Source organism: Diabrotica undecimpunctata, chromosome 9 (genome assembly GCF_040954645.1).
Source record: "Diabrotica undecimpunctata isolate CICGRU chromosome 9, icDiaUnde3, whole genome shotgun sequence".
In the NCBI taxonomy this organism is placed as follows: domain Eukaryota; kingdom Metazoa; phylum Arthropoda; class Insecta; order Coleoptera; family Chrysomelidae; genus Diabrotica; species Diabrotica undecimpunctata.
In genome coordinates, this window is record NC_092811.1 from 45,110,528 (window position 1) to 45,131,487 (window position 20,960).

Here is a 20,960-nt window from a genome sequence, read left to right on the forward strand (position 1 = left end):
TTCCCTTTTTGTTTGAGGAATGTTATTTTCTGGGCCATATACTCCGATGATGTTCAGGTCTTTTTCTCCATTCTTTATGATATGTATCGACACTCTTTAAAGCTATTTTGGCACTCTTGGTGTATTAGCAAGGCTACACCTTTTATGGCCCTGTTTTCTTTTGCTTCTCCACTGTAGATTAGTATGTAGTCGCCTAATTTTGATTGTCCTTTTCCTTACTTTTTTGTTTCCTGTAGAGCACAAATGTCTATTTCTTTCTCTTTCAGCACTTGGGTTATTTCTTGATCCCTTGAGTTGAGCGATCTGATATTCCAAGTATTAATTCTCATCTAGGTTCCAGTTCCGAGGCTACGCATTGCTTTTTTGAGCAATATTTGTGCTTACGATTGGTAGGTTGCTAACCTTGCCAATCACCTTCCACATTTTATCCGGGCTTGGGACCGATTGTGGTAACCGCAGAGCTAGTTAATCCACCCCGCAATCACCCCAGGCAGTGTTTAGGGGTGGGGTAAATGTAGAAATACGAGATGCGAATAAGCTATATAATACTAAGCCCAAGAGTATCGGGGATAAGAAAAATTTTGCTTTGCAATCATTCCCCGGGTAATGAAGTTTTTAGACTTTCTTTTAGTCTCTCAGGAGGTTACGTTTGAACTCGGTATTGGCTGGAAGAATCGACTGAGGTAACATTTAATATTAATACCGTACTAATACTAATAATATAGTACTAATAATAGTTTAAGACTCAATTTTGAGTATCAAGTACTTTGAGTAGTTTGAGTAAAAGTCTCAAACCTGAAAGTATTCTTTTTTATACAGTATGTTCCTACGAAAATTTGACCACCCCAGAAACACAGAAAGCAGAAGCTTCTTCAGAATTAAAAAAACACGTCAATTTGTATTGGGAGGGGGACGAATTTTCATACAAAATTCATGCCCTTAAACGCAACCCGCTACTGCCCCGCATCAACCACCAGTTCTTTTAAACAACAAGTGTCGAGTGGCTCATCATTTGAAATGTATTTTTTTTCTCTACACGACACTCTATTTTCTTTTTAATTTTCGGATAATTTTGGACTTAACTAATTTATTGGTTAAACACAGTAATAACAAAACACATAAAATTTCAATCAAATTAACCAATTAATTGTTCAAAGTGTCCTCCTGTGACCTCCATACAATAATACAGTATATTTTCAAAGCCTCTTCGTGCATTTGCAAATATACCTCTGGTGTCATTAATCGGCATTCTGTTACAATTCTTTGTCGCAAGATCTGCAGGCAAAGTGGCGTATATTTTTGATTTTAGGTATCCCCACAAAAAACAATCCAAACGCGAAAGATCCGGTGATCTGGCCGGCGACTCTATTGGACCCCTTCTGCCAATGCAACGCTCTGGAAAACGTCGATTCAAAAATTGTCTTACGCGTATGTCATAAATTGGGGGTGCTCCGTTCTGTTGGAAAGTCAGTTGATCCTCTAAAAGATTATTATCAGATTCCAATATGTCAGAGATTAGCGGATCAATAACGTCTTCTAACCAATTTAAATAAGTTGTTGCGTTGAGATTTTCTTCAATAAATAATGGTCCAATAACGTGATTCCCTAAATTGCCAACCCATACCTTTAATTTCTGAGGTGTTTGTATAGGTGTCTCCATCAATAAATGAGAATTACTGTTACTCCAGTAACGAAAATTATGTCTATTTACTTGACCAATTAACATAAAAGTGCACTCGTTGGAGTGCAAAAGCAGATTTTTATAAAAGAAAATGTGAAGAAATAGAGCAATTGCAGGCAAAACATGATATTTTTAATGTACATAAAAAAGTGAAAGAACTTGCAGGTACACAAAAACGTAAGCAGCCAAATACCCTGTATAATGTCAACGGAAACATAATAACAGAACTAGAAGAACAGTTGAAGACATGGAAAAACTATATTGAAAAACTCTTTGCAGATGATAGACAACAATCTGAGCTAAGTAACATACAAGGAGAGAGTGCACTCGTTGGATAGCAAAAGAAGATTTTTATAAAAGAAAATGTGAAGAAATTGAGCAATTGCAGGCAAAACATGATATTTTTAATGTACATAAAAAAGTGAAAGAACTTGCAGGTACACAAAAACGTAAGCAGCCAAATACCCTGTATAATGTCAACGGAAACATAATAACAGAACTAGAAGAACAGTTGAAGACATGGAAAAACTATATTGAAGAACTCTTTGCAGATGATAGACAACAATCTGAGCTAAGTAACATACAAGGAGACGAAGGTCCAGAAATAACGGAAGAAGAAGTAATGTACGCACTAAAATGAATGAAAAATGGTAAAGCCCCAGGTCCAGATGAAATACCAACGGAAATCCTTAAACTAATAGAAAAAGACTCGATTCACATTTTAGTTAAACTTTTCAATAGCATTTATACATCAGGAAAAATACCACAAGAATGGCTTTTATCCACCTTTGTTACTATACCAAAAAAGATAAATGCCAAACAATGCAGTGATTACCGTACAATCAGTCTGATGAGCCATGTACTGAAAATATTTCTGAAAATTATACACTCTAGAGTACACAGAAAACTGGAAATGGACATCAATAATACCCAGTTTGGATTCCGAAATGGACTTGGAACAAGAGAGGCGTTGTTTGCACTGAACGTTATGTCTCAAAGATGTCTTGACATAAATCAAGATGTATTCATGTGTTTCATAGATTACAACAAGGCCTTTGATAAAGTGCGGCATGATCACCTAATCAGACTCCTGACAGAAAAGAATTTAGATAAACGAGACATCCGACTAATAGCAAATATGTACTACAATCAGAAAGCAGTAGTGAGAGTAGAGAATAATACCACTGAAGAAATTGAAATAAAGCGAGGTGTGAGACAATGGTGTATACTGTCACCAACCCTGTTTAATCTCTATTCCGAAGACGTAATGAATAGAACACTCTCTGAGCAATCCGTAGGTATTAAAATAAATGGTGTTAGATTAAACAATCTGAGATTTGCCGACGACACCGTTCTGATCGCAGAAACACTTGAAGAGCTACAGACATTGGTGAATAAGATAGCAGACTGCAGCGAAGAATATGGACTATCTTTGAACATAAAGAAAACTAAATTTATGGTAATATCGAAATCAACACAAAATGTTCAAAATTTATATTTACACAATGAAATTATCGATCGAGTTAGCAAATACAAATATTTAGGCACTTTTATAAATGAAGACAACGATAGCTCAGCAGAAATCAAAATAAGAATAGAAAAAGCCAGATCCATATTCACTAAAATGAAGAGAGTGTTCTGCGGAAGAGATTTGAGCCTTGAAATGAAACTTCGCCTGATGAGATGTTACGTACTTTCTGTGCTGTTCTACGGAATGGAGTCATGGACGTTGAAAAAGATTGATACCAAAAAATTAGAGGCATTTGAACTGTGGATGTATCGCAGAATCCTGAGAATATCATGGACCGAGAGAGTCACAAATGTCGAGGTCTTGAGAAGAATGAATAAAGAAAAGGAAGTCATATTTACGATCAAAAAACGAAAACTGCAATACTTGGGACACATTACAAGAGGCGAAAGATATGAACTGCTTCGAATAATTATGCAAGGGAAAATAGCAGGAAAAAGGTCCATAGGAAGAAGACGAAACTCCTGGCTAAAGAATCTACGGGAATGGTATAGCTGTAGCAGCAACGAATTGTTTCAGTCAGCAGTTTCGAAAATACGTATAGCCCTGATGATCGCCAACCTTCGGAACGAAGATGGCACTTGAAGAAGAAGAAGAAGCACTCGTTGGAAAAACACGTATTGTACAATAGATGTTGGTCGTTAATGATTTCACTAAATTCTTCACAAAATTGAAGCCGACATTCAGATTCATCTTTGTTTAATTGATGAAATAATAGTACTTTATAAGGGTGAAAGATATTGGATTTTATAATTCGATAAACACTAGATGCTAATACACTAGATGCATGGGATAGTTGTCTGATAAACTATGGATTATCCATTTCGAAATGACCCAATACCGCCACTTCACTTGCTTCATTTTGCACTCCATGGTCTACTTCGTGCTTTGTTTTGTTAACGTCACCTGCAGCTTCAAACTTATCAGTTAAATGTTTAACCTATTGGTGACTTACGTTTTTTTCTGGGTGGTTCGTATTAAAGATCCTTGCCGTAGCCTTAGCTCACTGGTTATTTCTACAGTATAGCTTAAATAATTCTATTCTTTCTTCACTATAATATCTCATTTTTGTAAGTCTTTACAATAATATCTCTGATTAATCAGTCGTTGACAAATCTCAAATCAAAGGTAACCTGGTAAAGAAGATAATTAGATTCAAATCATGAATGTGTTGCTTGTGTGAGTCCATTTCAAAAGGTAAAAGGAATAATAAATTAGACTTACTCACAATCAATTTAATTTAACTATCCAGACGACCGGTTTCGCTTTCTACAATATGCAAAGCATCTTCAGGTCTCGATACAAAGTTAAATAAATGCTGAAATAATAAACTCATATTGGGGTGTTGTCTAATAAAGATAAACAAAGATAGATGATATAAATTATATAAATTACAGTAATTATGCCAATATTACATGTCTGTGGTTTTTTAAAATGAATAAAATGTTTAAGAAGACAAGGTAAGACCCACAAATTGGTAAAATAGTCTATTAAACTGTAATAAATTAATAAATGAACAAATAAATAAAACATTACTTACATGCCGGTGCTCTATTAATTGATGGTTGAAAGGACATGGTTCAAACTATCCTGTATTGTTGATTGGAGAACTTAAGTCTGCTATTGTAATTGTTTGACAGTAAACGGGGAAGTTCTTGAGGAGACAGATTTTATCCAATGAAGTAAAGATAGGTGTAATGTAATTGTTTGTTTGATTAAAGTAATGTTCTATACCATTGAGTTATTTAAAAGTTATTTATATTTATTCTAGAGATATATTTATGAAATGTGTGTTATTTATTGAGATTTTATTTTTGAAGGTGACAGTTGTGAGACAATGAATGAGATTAGATGTAAAAAATTTTGTGGGTGTGCAATTCTATCAACTTGTAATTATCAAATTTCTTTGATAAAGTTCTGTTGTAATATGTGGCAAATGGTTGTAAAGTCCAGTATTTAAAGTTAAAAAGATCAAAAATTAAAGACACTTTAAGACACACAGAAAACACACAGAAAACACTTAAAAAGGGGGGGCGAAACAGACATTAAATTTAAAAAAGGGGGAGGATTTGAAAACACTACATCTCTTACTTGGAGACAATGAGTTTTTTATGTTATTTATTAGATTTTAGAGGTAAATTTGACAAATGTAGGTTAAAGTGTGACAGTTCTTCTTCTATTTTAATTACTGTAAGTTAAGTTATCTAGTTTTATGAAATAAGCTGATATTAATAAATGTCTCTAAAATTTTTTAATTTTAGATATCAAAGTTAGTTGAAATATTGGCATACTTTAACTAACTTTAAATAATTAAATTTCAATGTAACAATATGAATAATTGAAATACATCTTCTATGATAACTAACTCAGTTTAGTCAAAATTACAGAACAAACTTAAGTGATTATTTGGTAATTAAATGTGTACATTTGTAATCAAAATGTATAACAAAGTTGCAAACTTTCTTTGAAATAATTGTTGGTGTGAGTAAATTAAATTGATTGTGAGTAAGTCTAATTTATTATTTCTTTTACCTTTTTATAATTAGATTCATTATCTTTAAAAGAAAATTCATATGAAAAAGTGATATTTTTACAAAAAGAAAAAAAAATATCTTGACACAGTGGCGTGTTGATATCTATTTGCAGGTTGGTAGAATTATTGTATTGGAGGTCACTATGAACATCTAATTAGTTAATTTGGTCAAATTTTATGTTTTTAAACTCAGTTTAGTCAAAATTACAGAACAAACTTAAGTGATTATTTGGTAATTAAATGTGTACATTTGTAATCAAAATGTATAACAAAGTTGCAAACTTTCTTTGAAATAATTGTTGGTGTGAGTAAATTAAATTGATTGTGAGTAAGTCTAATTTATTATTTCTTTTACCTTTTTATAATTAGATTCATTATCTTTAAAAGAAAATTCATATGAAAAAGTGATATTTTTACAAAAAGAAAAAAAAATATCTTGACACAGTGGCGTGTTGATATCTATTTGCAGGTTGGTAGAATTATTGTATTGGAGGTCACTATGAACATCTAATTAGTTAATTTGGTCAAATTTTATGTTTTTGAACATAAAAAACAGGTGAAAAAAACAAATACCTTTCAAATGATGTGCCACTAGACCACACTTATTTAAAAAAAGAAACTGGGGGTTGATGCGGGGCAGTATTTTGTTACATTTGAGGCTATGAATTTTGCATAAAAATTCTTCCCCCTCCCTATATATATATATATATATATATATATATATATATATATATATATATACTGACGTGCTCTTTTAAATTTTGAAGAAACAGTTATAAAGAGAAGGGGGGATAAATTGATTTAAGTTGTTTCGTTATTACCGCAAAAACCCTTAAAAACCCTGAAACAAAAACTTTTTTTTTGCGATTTAAGGCTGTTTCGTCCAATTTTTGAATGTCTTAAAGGATTCAGTTACTTCAAATTATATATAACCTATAAAAAAACCTTGATCTAATCTATTTTAAAGGCTACAAAATGTTGAAAACCCAAAAAAACACCTAAAAATACAGTTTTTAGGGTTTTTGAAGGTGGCACACAACAACTATCTCAAAAAAAAGTTAAACGCTTTTGTCGAAAAAAGAAGATCATTTTTTTGGAATATATATTTAACCTATGGGTCTATAAAAAAATATTTTTTAAAAGCCTCAACTTTGCAGGTGAATTTTTAAAATTTTTTAATTAAATTGCAACTCACCGAAAAAACAAAAATACTAAAAACGAAAAAATGAGGTTTTTGTGGGTAGGATAAGGAAGAGGAGATGGCGAGTTAAAATTAGGCTATCTTATTTTTTAATCACATAGAACATAGAACGAAAAAAAATTAAATTCTGATAGTGAGAGCATTTTGCCTATATTTATACCTTATATTTTGCCTATATCCTTTAAAAACTATGGCAGTTTTAATTTCACTCAGATTCTCCAGTTGTCTTCACATAAGTTTTAATAGTATCTAGTTGTTAAATTATTTCATTGATATAAAGATATAAAAAATGTAGTAGCAAGGTAATCTTTCTATTATAAAGCGATGTGCTTCCACCCACATTGACCGTTGTTACAAATAATATCATTGCATATTTACTTGACCCATTTTCCAGTATTTACAGCATCAAATTAAAATCGCACAATAAAACTGCATCATTGAGTGCTATAAACTGATGCCGACTTGTGAGTTTTTTTGAAACATCGTCTGGTCTCATCTATCACTCATCGCGTAGACATCATTTTTCCAGAGTGGAATCAGTGCATTCCGATTTTCAAAATAGATTTCAATGACGTAGCCCGACACGCAATTCCCTCCATTTAAATTTAATTTTAGAGTCGATTCCAGTGGTTCGAAATAAATTTATTGTCTAATCAGATCAGCGTATGCCTCTGGGTTGCCAGACTGTGCTCGATCTCGGGAATTTCTAGAAATTTATAATGAACATGATTTTTTTGTCAAATTAACAAATCAAGAATTAGAATTCACCTTTGATTGTAACAAAATGAGACTTATCCAATGAACTTATGTCGAAACTCGATGTATAAAATAGTTGCATATATTTAGAGCAAATGTGACTAATACTTATTAATAGATTTTTAATAAATGCTGATGACACTGTGATTCTAGCAAGTAGCATGGAGGAACTGAGTTGCCTAATGAGTAAGATACAAAAAACAAGTGCACAATACGGACTCAGACTAAATATCACAAAAACCAAATGGATGTTAGTAAGCAAAACCCAACAACCACCACAGCAACTGATATTAGACAATGAAAGAATTGAACACCTGGATTCATACATCTACTTGGGAACAACAGTTAACTCAAATTGGGATCAAGCGAAGGAAATACGTATAAGAGTAGAAAAGGCAAGAGCATCGTTCACTAGCATGAAGCAAATTTTCACCTCTAAAAGCCTCACCCTACCTCTCAAAATTCGACTTCTGAAATGTTATGTATTCCCGGTGTTGTTATATGGAATGGAGGCGTGGACAATGACAGCAACATTGATGAAAAAAGTAGAGGCCTTCGAAATGTGGGCTTACCGACGTATATTATATATATATATCCTGGACTGAGCACGTGACCAACGAAGAGGTACTACGCCGGATAGGTAAAGAGAGAGAGGTAGGAATAAGTATAAAGAAAAGAAAGTTGGAATACTTGGGTCACGTTATGAGACATAATAAATATAGAGTACTACAGCTGATCGTTCAAGGGAAAATATACAGCAGAAGGGGTCCAGGGAGGAGAAGACACTCGTGGTTCCAAAACTTGCGGCAATGGTTCGGATTGTCATCTGCTGAACTATTTAGATCTGCCGTAAACAAAGTCAGAATAGCCATGTTGATCGCCAACGTTCGGAACGGACAAGGCACATGAAGAAGAAGATTTTTAATTGTTTTCCAGAAATAATACGAATACAATTTAAAGTATATTAAAAATATTGTATATTGAAAATTACTAGCTAAAGCCACATAATAGACTGTTTAATTAGTTTTACGTTTGGATAAGAAAAACACGATATTATGGTTTGCAATACACTTTATTATTCAGTATAGTCTTCCTAATCACAATTCAAACCAGAGGCAAAAGAGACCGGACTAGAAATAAATATTTAAAAGACAGGCAATAGCTAGGGAAAACAGACGCACAGTTGAATTAGAGGACGATATTGAAACTGTAGAAAGTTTAACATATTTGAGAGTTATATTAAATACGGATGGAGCAGAAGAACCAGAAATTAAGAAGAATAGTAAAGGGAAACAAAGCTTACTTTTCTCTCGCCCATGTGTTCCGCTCCAAAAACACACACTGGGGATCGAAAATCATGGTCTTCACACCTATTATGAGACCAATAGTATGTTATGGATGCGAGAGTGATGACTGAAGACACAAAGCGAAAATTGGATGTCTTCTTTTTCTGGAGAGAAAAAAAAAGTAATAAGAAAAATATTTGCACCTATTAACGAAAACGAAGTATAGAATAGAAATATGCATTATTGTCACTGAAAATTGTACAATTTTATGGACAAAGCTTACAAAAAGTAAAAAAAAATAACAATACCAATTGAAATTTACTAAAATTAGATAAATCGTCAATATCACAAAATAAAAGATAAAATATACAATCATTTGCAAAATTTAACTAAATTGCAAATTGCGTAATAAAACCTTACGGACTAGTCTACGAATAAGTTTCTGCTTGTGATACCCAAATATAAATATATAAATACTTTAGTTAGTTGTATGATTTATAAGTGATATATAATTAATAGTGCTAAATTTATTTCCTTCGAAACAGATCTTATTGCATAACAGGCTGAGGCTAGTTTCTTACTTAACAAATCGATATGAAGGGACCATTTAAGGTTACTGTCTATAAAAATACCAAGAAATTTTACAGAATCAACAATATTTTTCTGGCTGTTGTTAAGGAGCAAAGGTTGAAGAGCTTCTTTATAGGATAATGCTACTGTCTTATCCACATTAAAAGGGGTAAATTAGAGTCGGACCAGGTTTTTATTTTAAGTAGATCAGAAGTTATAATTGCATGAAGAGTTGCAATATTAGAGTTCCTCCAGGTAATACTGGTATCATCAGTAAAAAGAAAAATTTTTCCATCGATTTTTAAGTTAGTGATGTCATTTATAAAGATAAAGAAAGTAGAGGATCCAGTACTAAACCTTGTGGTACACCACATACAATGCTTTTGTGACTAGACAACTAGTTGTTTCCTATTCCTCAAATGAAATTGACCTCGAATTCCGTAGAAATTTAGTTTTTTTTATCAAAATGTCGTGATTTACACAATCAAAAGCTTGGCATAGTCACAAAATCAGTGGCAATATAAAGTTTATTGTTTAGTGCTTGATAGACCTCATGTAGTACAAACCACATTTTAGCATCGCTGGTACATTTATTAGATAAAAAGCTGAACTTACTTTGTAATAAAATATTGTTTTCAACGAACAAATAACATCAGTCGGTCAGTTTGGATAGGACCGGTAGTAAGACAATAGGTCTATAGTTGCAGACATTCGATTTTTCACCACCCTTATGAAGACTAATAATAATGGCTGTCTTTAGGCACTCTGGAAATGTACCTTTTTTAAAGGAATCTTTAATTAATGAGACCAGGACTTTCAACACATATTTTGGGAGATTTAAGAAAACGTTTATGGATAATCCATCAGTACAACGGGAAGATTTGCTTTTGATACTACTGATTGTTTGGATCAATTCAGATTTATCAACTGGTCTCATAAAGAATAAATTCGAGACCGTTTTGAATTTTGCATTTTGGTTCTTTAACAATGTATATAATATTTCCACTACTGAACTTTACTGAACTACATAATATACTTTCTCAGACCATCCAAGATCAAAAACAAGTAAAGCATCTTTAACATTATGTCTGCAATTAAGGAGGGTGGAGATAGCTTGGGGACAGGAAGATACTGTCTCCAAGAGATGTGACCTCTTTGATCTTAGGGCATGAGAACACCTTATTCCGGAATTCTCATGTCCCCTGGAGCTGGAATTTACTTGGTTATGCATTTCTAAAGTTCCTAATTACTTTTGCACTGCTTAGTAAGATGTCAAAATCTTTTGTCAAAAACATTTGTAACAATACGCGACTCTACCTATAAAAGTTTCTAAAATGTACAAAATTAACTGAGCGACATGTTATCTTTAAAATTGACTACAATTGTTTTTTAAATATTTATACTAGTTTGCTTATTTTTCTACTTTCTTTGCAGACGTATTTTAACTACTACAATTCTTGAGTTTGATATTAGATTTTATTGTAAATACGTTTTAAATTACATTTTGTTTACATATTTGCGACGAACTTGATCGCATCTGCTATTGATTTTAATATTATCTTGACAGGGTCTCTTTCTATGTTTTTATTTCTCAAATATTTTGCACGTTCCATTTTTTATACCAAATATTTCCTACCGACATAGGGTGCAGAATATTGACATTCTGCACATTTAGTTTTTCTACACACACACACACACACACATAATTATTTAAAATACACTTCTACTGGATTCCTAAATTCAAACACTTTTGGAACGTCTAGACCAACGATCACCTCGGTATATATTGTTTATTACCAACAGGTGTCCAAAACCTCCCCATGGAGAGCTGTATTTAAAGTACCTAATTAATTTTTAATGTTTCACTAAAATCGCTTAACAAAAAACAACAAACTAAACACTTATTAACGAATTTTTTTATCCTTCTTCTTTCTAGTCGGTAGCCTGTTTTCAATCAAACAATGCGCAATGATATAGTCTTGCCTGTGAGTTTCGCAATAAGAACTTTAGGTTAGAAATCTTTCGTGACTTCTTTTCTCGTGGACTATGCCCTCCACTGTAAGTCTTTCCAAACCAGTTCTTCTAATGATGTTTCCAAAAAAACTAAGCTATATTTTCAGCTACTATAGTAGGTAGTCTCTTCTTTACTTGTATCTGTTGAAGGCTTGACGTATTAGTTCTTTTCTTGGTCCATCGCACTGTTAGCACTCAACGCCAGCAATGTATCTTAAAGGCATCTATTTTCTTTTTATCAATTTGTTTTAATGTCCAACAATATATTTGTATGGTAAGCGTATTGCGATGACTTTTCCAAATCTTTGTTAGTTTTGTCATGGCTTGCTTCGCCAGTGCAATTCTTTTTCTAACCAAGACCAAGTTACAAACTTTTTTCTTCAACTCTTGGTATAAGTTCTCCGAATTTTTAGATGCAGCGATGATGTTTATACGGAACTGATGATGAGATACTATTCCTTCCCTGTCTACATTATTTCCTAGACAGGTCAGGGCAATTATATTCTGAACGATTTCCAAACAATTTTTTTTTGTTTTATTCTTTTTATGCTCTGTTTGTGGATAAATATGCGATTTTAGACCCAATAGTGTCAAATTTGTCGTGCAATAACATAAATTGCAACAGTTTTTTATAAATAAATTTAAAAATTTGCCTTTAATAAAAAAGGATAGAAAACAATAATAAAGAAGAATTAAATTCATCTTTTACAAGATATTCTAGATACAGTACAAACTGAGATATGGCCGGTGAAAGAAAACATTTTTTTATGAATATTTGGATCAATTTATTCAACGGTAAATTGATAGAACACGGTGCCGTGTTGTCGTGGTGCCGAACGAGACAAACATCTTCTTCAAACAACATCCTAGAAGGCTATACACTTGAAAATCACTTGCAAACAGAAAAGATAAAATTATTAGAGATCAAATTGACTTCATTTTGCTCGATAACTACTTCAAGAAGTACATAAAATCTACTAAAAAATATCCTGGAGCTGACATTCATAGCGATCACAATCCAGTTACATATAATGGATTTAGACTAAAAAGGTTTCTTACAATAAAAAGGGCAAAAATGTTAAAAGAAAAAGATATCTCACAACTGAAGAGACCTGATAAGAAAAATGAAATAAACATCAAGGTTGAGAAAAAAATAGAAACGTTAGAGAACTTGGTACAGACACACGTTGAAGTAACGTGGACTGTTCTAAAATCGAAAATAACAAAGATACAAGAAGACAACATCGGATTTACGAAAAGCAACAGAAAACAAGAATGGATAACGCAAGAGATCATGGACGTAAGACCAAAACATAAAAAAAATCCAATGGAATACAAACGAGTCAATAAAATCATTAGAAAAAAGTGCAGAGAAGCTAAAGAAAACTGGATATCTAAAAATTTAATAAGTTCAGGAAACATACACCTTTAATGTAAATAAACAAGTGTAAGAAATGACAGCTAGGCACAGAAAGAGACAGGAAACAATATTAAAAAATAATAATAACGAGATAGCTATAGATACAGAAGACAAACTGGAGAAATGGAAATAATACATTTTGACGATGATAGACCTTGTTATGTCGACGACCTGACGAATAAATGTACAAGACCCAAAAATAACAAAATAATAAGTTATTTATGCAGTAAAAGCTCAGAAGAACGGAAAAGCCGTCGGTCCAGACAATATCAATGTCGAAATATTTAAATTAATTGCAGACAACGCAAGTAAAAGCCTCGACTTAATAACAGTACTATTCAATAAGATATATGACACAGGTAAAATACTATCAGAATTGCTAAAATCAACATTCGTAACATAACCAAAAAATCCAATGCCTTACACTGTGATGACTATCGAATATTAAGCATGCGCAAGTCTCATGTCCTTAAAACTTTTCTCAGAGTCATTCATACACAAATTTACAAGAAGTGTGAGTTTCAGATGAGTGACAATCAATTCGAATTTCGAAATGGACTGGGAACACGAGAAGCTGTTTTTGCCTTAAATGTGTTAACACAGTGATGCGGAGACATGAATGAAGATGTACGTACATGTTTTATTGATTATAGAAAAGCATTTGACTGTGTTAACCATCAAAAGATGATCGAAATTCTGAGAACAACTGGAATTGACGAACCAGACTTGCGAATTATCTCAGAAATATATTGGCACCAAACGGCAAAAATTGAAATAGAGCACACAATATCCGAAGATATACGAATCCGACGAAGAGTGCGACAAGTTGCGTATTATCACCACTATTATTTAATCTGTATTCGGAATCTACGTTTAGAAAAGCATTAGATCAAGGTGGAATCAAGATTAAAGGAATACGCAGACAACATCAGGTACGCTGATGATACCGTCCTAATAGTAAGCAACGCACAAGAACTACAAAATACAATAAATGCGGTAGTTCGTCATAGCAAAATGTTCGGTTTACATCTAAATGTTTCTAAAACTAAAATTCTAGTATTTTCAAAGATACCAATAAACGTACATTTGTACAGCAAGGGACAAATAATAGAACAGGTAACTTTCATTAAATATTTGGGAGCAAATATCAAGAGCCAGTGTAATCCTGTCAAGAAATCTTGTCAAGAATCGAACAAGCGAGGAAAACACTCATAAACATGAAAACATTTTTTACAATATCAGACCTTAGCCTAGAGCTCATAATTCGAATGATCAGATGTTAAGTTTTCTCTATTTTGCTGCATGGCTGTGAAAGTTGGACAATGGAGTCACAGAAAAAAGAATAGGTGCCTTTGAAATGTATATATACAGACGGATGCTTAGAATTCCATGGTACCAAAAATTACCAATGGTAAGGTATTTCGGCTCATGAGTAAACAAAATGAATTACTCAGCATAATCAAAGAGAGGACAATACAATACGTGGGTCATGTATTGAGAGGTGAATGATATGAATGACTCCAAATCATATTAGAAGATAAAATGCAAGGCAAGAGATCAGTTGGAAGACGCCAGAACTCGTAGTTGAAAAACCTGAGGACAGTTTTTATTAGTATATTAGATAGTATAGTACAGTATATTAAATTGTATGGTCTATTTTGAAAATTTCTAAAAAAGTGTTTATTTTTCAAAAGAACTTAAAAACTATGACGTTTAGGTAAGAAAATATAATGAACACAAATGTATTTCTTTTTTTAATAAATGTTCTCGTTTTTATAAACTTCTGTACCGTAAAAATGTATGTCTTGGTGTGAACACTCCCCGTTTCAAATGCTTCACACCTAAATTTTTCAAAACTATGGGTTTTCGCTTTATAATAAACCTAGCCTTATACCCCTTGAAATTACCTTTTAAATGACTATGTATACATATATCAAAGCTTAAAAATTAACTGACTGACTGATTATCTCAAGAAAAACAATGATATTTTTGGAGATATTTTTGGAGCGTGAAAAATATACGTATTTTGGTGTTCTCACATATCTAAAGTACGCATAATAGTTATGTAGATAAAAATCTGGATACCAACAATGACATCTTCATTTCTAAAAATAATAGGAGCTGTGTACCGTACTTTAGAGGGCATGTTAAGCCGTCGGTCTCCCTGGGATAGTGTACATCGACACTAGCTACTTAAATATTATCTATTTTAGCCCTCTGCTGTATGAATTATTGCAAACATGAAATAAAAAATATTTTTATGTATTGTGATTTTTATTAAAGTATATAAAAGGCCTTATTACATTTAAAATAACTGTTTAGTCCTATATATAGAAGTTTTTTTGTAAACCCATATATGGTTTCATATGCAATAACTACAAACTGGAAGATTTTTTGAAAATCCATATGTGGTTTCGCATGCATTATACAAACAGATTTTATTAAAATTTTGACATACAAAAATACATTAGTTATGAAATTGTGATAGACAATTTCTTTTTTCATTATAACATAAAAATACTTTATACTTTATACATTTGGTGTAAGTTTTTTTTGTACATATTTGACACTTGGCAATATTTTTCCATTCTGGCATGTGTCCAATGTTGTCCGTACGCATTGGTCAACAGAGGTGGAGTTCCTTGGCAACTGGACGTTGGAGTTCCTTGATAACTAGACATTGGAGTCCAATTTTTTTATACTGGACGACCTGTCTTTCATGGTAGTGACTTCCCAGACTTACATAATTGTTCAGAACTGGCTTGTTTGAAGTCAAATAATGGCATACAGCATTTTTTTCATTTTTCTACGCCAGAGTATCCATGCGTTCACAACACATAGATCCAACCAAAGGAAAAAAATTCGTTTATACAATTTTCTTGATCTTAGATGGATTCTGTAAAGCCCCAGCATTGAGTCTAATAAGTCTCGTATCTCTTTTTACGTTTTTTCTTTTCGGAAGTACCTACATTTTGTGGTTTTAGGTTCACTACCAACGTAAGTTGATAACATATTTACTGGCTTATTATCGAACCAAGTTGTTAGACTTATGTTTAGGTCTTCAACAAGGGCAACTTTTTTTACAATGAAACCGGGTTTTTTTTTCTTTAGTTATTTTCGGATGGGATTCCTGAATTTGGAACACAATATTTTGTGATTAACGTTCTTTGGCACTGTGTCTGTCAGTCTAATGACAACATTTCCACTGACTCCTAAATCAGGAGCTCCATTTGGAAAAGTATTGCTTTTTTTAACAGCAAAAATATCAAAGTCATAACTAAAACCTGATACACCACTAAGCCCCCTTTCAGACGAGGATACTGTATCCGAGATACGCGTATCCGAGATACGCGTATCCGAGACGCAGATATTACATAGACTCAAATGGAGCTTTTCACACGGGACGCGCGAGAGATACAGTATACGAGATACCGAATTCAGTATCTCGGCCCTTCCTGTCGCCGACGACTGAATGCGTATGCCAGATACAGAAGAAACATTACGTTAAATGAACGCTTTCAGACACGAATACTTTTGCACCACATTCCATAGACGCGCGATTTTCTGTCGAATAATTGTGAATGAGCAACGAAAGAAAGAAGGTGTTTTCTGAATATAGTTAAATAATGGAGCGTGCTGTATTTGATAACGACAAATTTATTTGTTTGGTATAATCAAATCCCTGTCTATGGGATACAGCATCGCCAGATTACTGCAATAGAAATAAAAAGCAGCAGTGCTGGGTCGAAATTTCTAAGCAAATGTGCGACAATTTTAAGGCCATGACTGCAGTACAGCAAAATGAATATGGTAAGAGGTAAACATGTTTTTATTATAAATACATAGGTATTTTGTTACATACGTATACAGTTTAGTTTTAAAAGTTTGCTAATTGAAATTTTGATTATTTAACGAATATAAAACTACATTATTGTGAAAGGAATACGGTTATTTTTTATTTAGGGCGAGGTAAACAATTTACAAATTGGAGATAAGTACACAGATTTATTTTAAATTTAAGTCATAGACTTTAACTTTAACTTAAAGTCAAGCCGTTCTTTTGACGAAATACTTTTACGCATAGTTGTGTCTTTTTTACTCAATTGAATTTCCAAAATTTTATAAAGTTCTTCAAACGACTTCACAGACATTCGAAAATAATTAAAAAACTTCGATGGATCTTGCAATAAATCTTGATACAGCAAATTATACGTTCCCTTGGTTTCTCTTAATTCTACAATAGGATGAACCCACAAATTACGTCGTCTTTTCAGTTTCTTTTTCTTTTTATTTAATATGTACCACAGCATAACATTCTCTTCTACATCCATAATCCAAAAATATAACCGCACTGCACTGCTACTATTTTCATACTGACGAGCATGCCCGTGAAACCGATACAGCAGCCATCGCAAATTCTGTATCTCGCATACAGTATCTCGCATACAGTATCCTCATCTGAAAACCCTCTATGTATTTGATTTTTGTATCCCCACTTGTGAGGTTTTGTCGGATTATATTGTTTGAGGTGGTGCCGGCATTTCATAGGGATAATTTGTTGGTCAACAGCGAGATGTCTCTTCTTGTGAACCAGTAAAAGGCGTTGTTTAATCTTGTCTAATAGAGGTCGAATTTTAAACAGTTTATCATGGCCTGGATTACCAACAGGAACGGAGTTACTATTATCACTAAAATGAAGGTGTTTCTTTATAACCTCCCATCTGTTGCAGGTCATAGGTTCAAATACTTGTGGTTGACCTACAGTTGCATTCCAGTAAAGTCTCGATGATGGTAATTTCACCAATGACATAAATATTATAGTTCCTATGAATTGCTTTATTTCGTTTTTGGTAATATGGCAGGTTTATTTATGTTATTCTGCAGAGCTTTTATGTTTGATTGTTCAAACTGGGACTGACGCCATCGAGGAATATACTCATGATCTGAATCTGAACCTAAATCGTCTTAGTTCTCCATCACTAGAAATACGGTTAACGAATTTAGATGAGCCATAAAACTTTCTAGGATCCATTCTGAAAACAAAAACCAAATGACAAATTTTCTAAAAACAGTATATCTAAAATAAGGCTGAATGCATTCGAAACCATTTATGGATTTTAAGGATTTATACCAATTTAGACAGAATGCATACGAAACCATGTGAAAGTCGATGTAGAAAAATATTTATACAATAAAAAATAATATTTACTTTCTCCAAAATTTTTTTTTAACAAATAAATTTACTATTTCTATAAAAAATATTCCTTGAAATTGGAGTCATAGATAAGGTACCGTTCATTCACTACACGTGTACCAACGAATGAGGTTAGAACGATCTTTCTCTTGACTGCTAGACAACCAAACATACAGATGCGTAGTATAATAAGTACTAACTATGATTTAGTCAGAATTTTCGATGGGTGGTGGATATTATGCATACTACACTTTAAAAATTTTGACAGCATAAAAGAAACATATAAGAAACACTAGAGTCAGAACTAATCAACTACAGACAATATTAGGTTACCGCAGATTACAACCGGTAACAATAGAGTCCTTAATGTATGCAGACGACATAGTACTAATAGCAGATTCCGAGAATAAAATGCAAAAACTAATGGATATATGGGTAGAACAAATAGAAGAACTTAAAATGGAGATAAACGAGGAAAAAGTAAGATAATGATAATCAGCGGTAAAGGAGATAAGGAAGATAATCAAATAAAGATAAAATGTAAAAACTCAGAATTGGAAATAGTAACAACTTACGAATACCTGGGAAGTATAATAACTAATGACGGAAAAATAGACTGGGAAATAACAAATAGAGCAAAGAAATCAAACATGTTATATTATGCGTTAGCCCCAATAATGGGAAAAAGAGAACTTGCACGAGAAACAAGAATAAAAATATACAACACAATAGTGATACCGACTGTGCTCTATGCAAGTCAAAACTGGACAATGGAAAAACATAAGAGCAGGATAAACGCAATGGAGATGAGACATCTAAGAAGGATAGTTGGAAAGACAAAATGGGATAGATTAAGCAACGAGACTATTAGGAGAATGGCCAACCAGGAACCGATAATGAACAAAATAGCAAAGAGACAAATGAACTGGTATGGGCATCTGATGAGGATGCAATCCAATAGAATAGCAAGAAAAATTTATGAAGCAAAAAATATCGGAAAAAGAAAAAGAGGCAGACCAAGAAAAAAATGGATACAGCAAGTAGTAGAGGCGGGAAAACTTAAACAAAAATCACTCGAGGAATTGAAAATAATGGCAGGAAACAGAAAAGAATGGAAGAGGTGGGTAAATGGAAATTAAAATAGCTAGCCCAAATCCGACACCCTGATAGGATAAAAGGAAGGAGAGAAAGAAAGAAAGAAAGAAAGACAGCATAAAAGGTTTCGTATGCGGTAGAGAGTTAAAAGAAAACAATTTTTAACGTTGTATTCGTCTTTAGGGATGATTTTTAGGAATTGAAGAGTTTAAATTAAAGAAATATCGTTTCATAAGCGAGAAATGAATTTAATTATCTAAATGGCAAATTAAAACATTTTAAATCCTAAAAAGGCTTTTAAGTATTTTTTGCATAAAGGGTTGCTTTCTAGGGTTTAAAAACTTGAATCCAATGAAATATCATTTCAAAAGACATGAATAAATTGTTACTGATTTGAATTGATAAGGTAAGCATTTTACATCTCAAAAAATTATTTTTTAACGTTATTTACGTCATAAGCGGTGGTTTCTAAGGGTTGAAAATTTGTATTAAAGTACAAATTATCATAGAATATGTTTATTTTATTTAATTCAATCAGATTTTATTGCATAAAACGTACGTGTTTTCCCGTTATTTCCAATTAGAGGTAGTTTTAACCACTTAAAAACAAAAGCACACTTCACCCATGTAAGGCCTTTTACAGAGTAGGGTAAAGACAAGCTTAAATCCAAATTTTCAGCTAAATTCATGTAGTCCTACAGAATTTGGACGTAAGGTCCTATTTTCCGCCCATATTACTGGACTATTCAGAGATATTGTTCGAGAATAAGATAATATTCCTTCCTTTGCTATATTTTTTCTAGACAGCTTAGCAAATACATTTTGATAATTCCATAATTTTATTTTGTATTTTATTTTAATATTTATATTTTTGACAGCGTTTATCTTATCAGTTGACTGCTTCTCTAAATTACATTATTTCTAAGTTGCTATTCCCTTTTTTATTAATTTATACGCCTGGCTCTTTTTTAGTTCTCTTGGATTAATTTCTTGTTTTAATATTGAATTATTTTTAAATATCGTAGTCATTGAAAATAATGTGTAATGGTTTTGTCGAAAATTGGCAACACCGTTACGCTGAGTATATGTACTAGGAGCAAAACAGTTGGCAGATCATTAGTAAACCTATGCCTATAGTACTAGTCTATTTGTTTTTTTTCCGGATATTGATCAAAACATGATCTAACCTCTCTCTCTAGCTCTCGCTTGTTTTGTAATTTGACCTCGTTCGGGTAATGAAAATGGAGCTTGCTGAAATGAAACAGGTAACAAGGAATGGTTTGGATTGTTTTTATTAAAATTTTGTGTTTGTATTTTTCTTGTGTGTGCGTGTGTTAACAGTTTTTTGTTAAATCAGTGATCCTATAATAGTGTGATATTTTTTATGATTTTTTTTCTATTTGGAATCTTTACAGCCTATGATTTTCTGCCTTACTTTTAATTCAGGAAAAATGTATTGTGTATTTAAAATATCTATAAAAAAAATATAGAAAAACAGTCGGGTCGATCCTCATGTTAAAAATTGATATTCATATATTCAACCTTCTATTTCTGTTTATGGACTTAAAGGGTAGCACTTCCCATTATCAGAAAATCAAGTAATATTTTAGTGCTTCTTTAGATACCTAGATTATATACGCCAAACACTCACCAAAATATAAGAAGAGATTTAATGAAATGTAC

The 20,960-nt window shown here is 32.6% G+C and overlaps 2 protein-coding genes across 3 annotated transcripts in view; one reads left to right on the plus strand and one right to left on the minus strand.

The window, feature by feature from the left end:
* Window positions 1–20,960, minus strand: part of LOC140450060 (glucose dehydrogenase [FAD, quinone]-like) — a 367,487-nt gene that overhangs the window by 256,168 nt on the left and 90,359 nt on the right. The gene's annotated exons all lie outside the window — the stretch shown is intronic.
* Window positions 1–20,960, plus strand: part of LOC140450061 (proton-coupled amino acid transporter-like protein pathetic) — a 527,271-nt gene that overhangs the window by 131,341 nt on the left and 374,970 nt on the right. The window contains exon 1 of one of the 2 annotated variants that reach the window (XM_072543490.1): window positions 20,407–20,542. The exons of the other annotated variant lie outside the window; for it this stretch is intronic. Within the exon in view, the coding sequence (XP_072399591.1) occupies window positions 20,513–20,542 (30 nt within the window). The 5' untranslated portion in view covers window positions 20,407–20,512. Of the gene's footprint in view, window positions 1–20,406; window positions 20,543–20,960 lie in introns of those variants that run through there. 2 annotated transcript variants of the gene reach the window in all.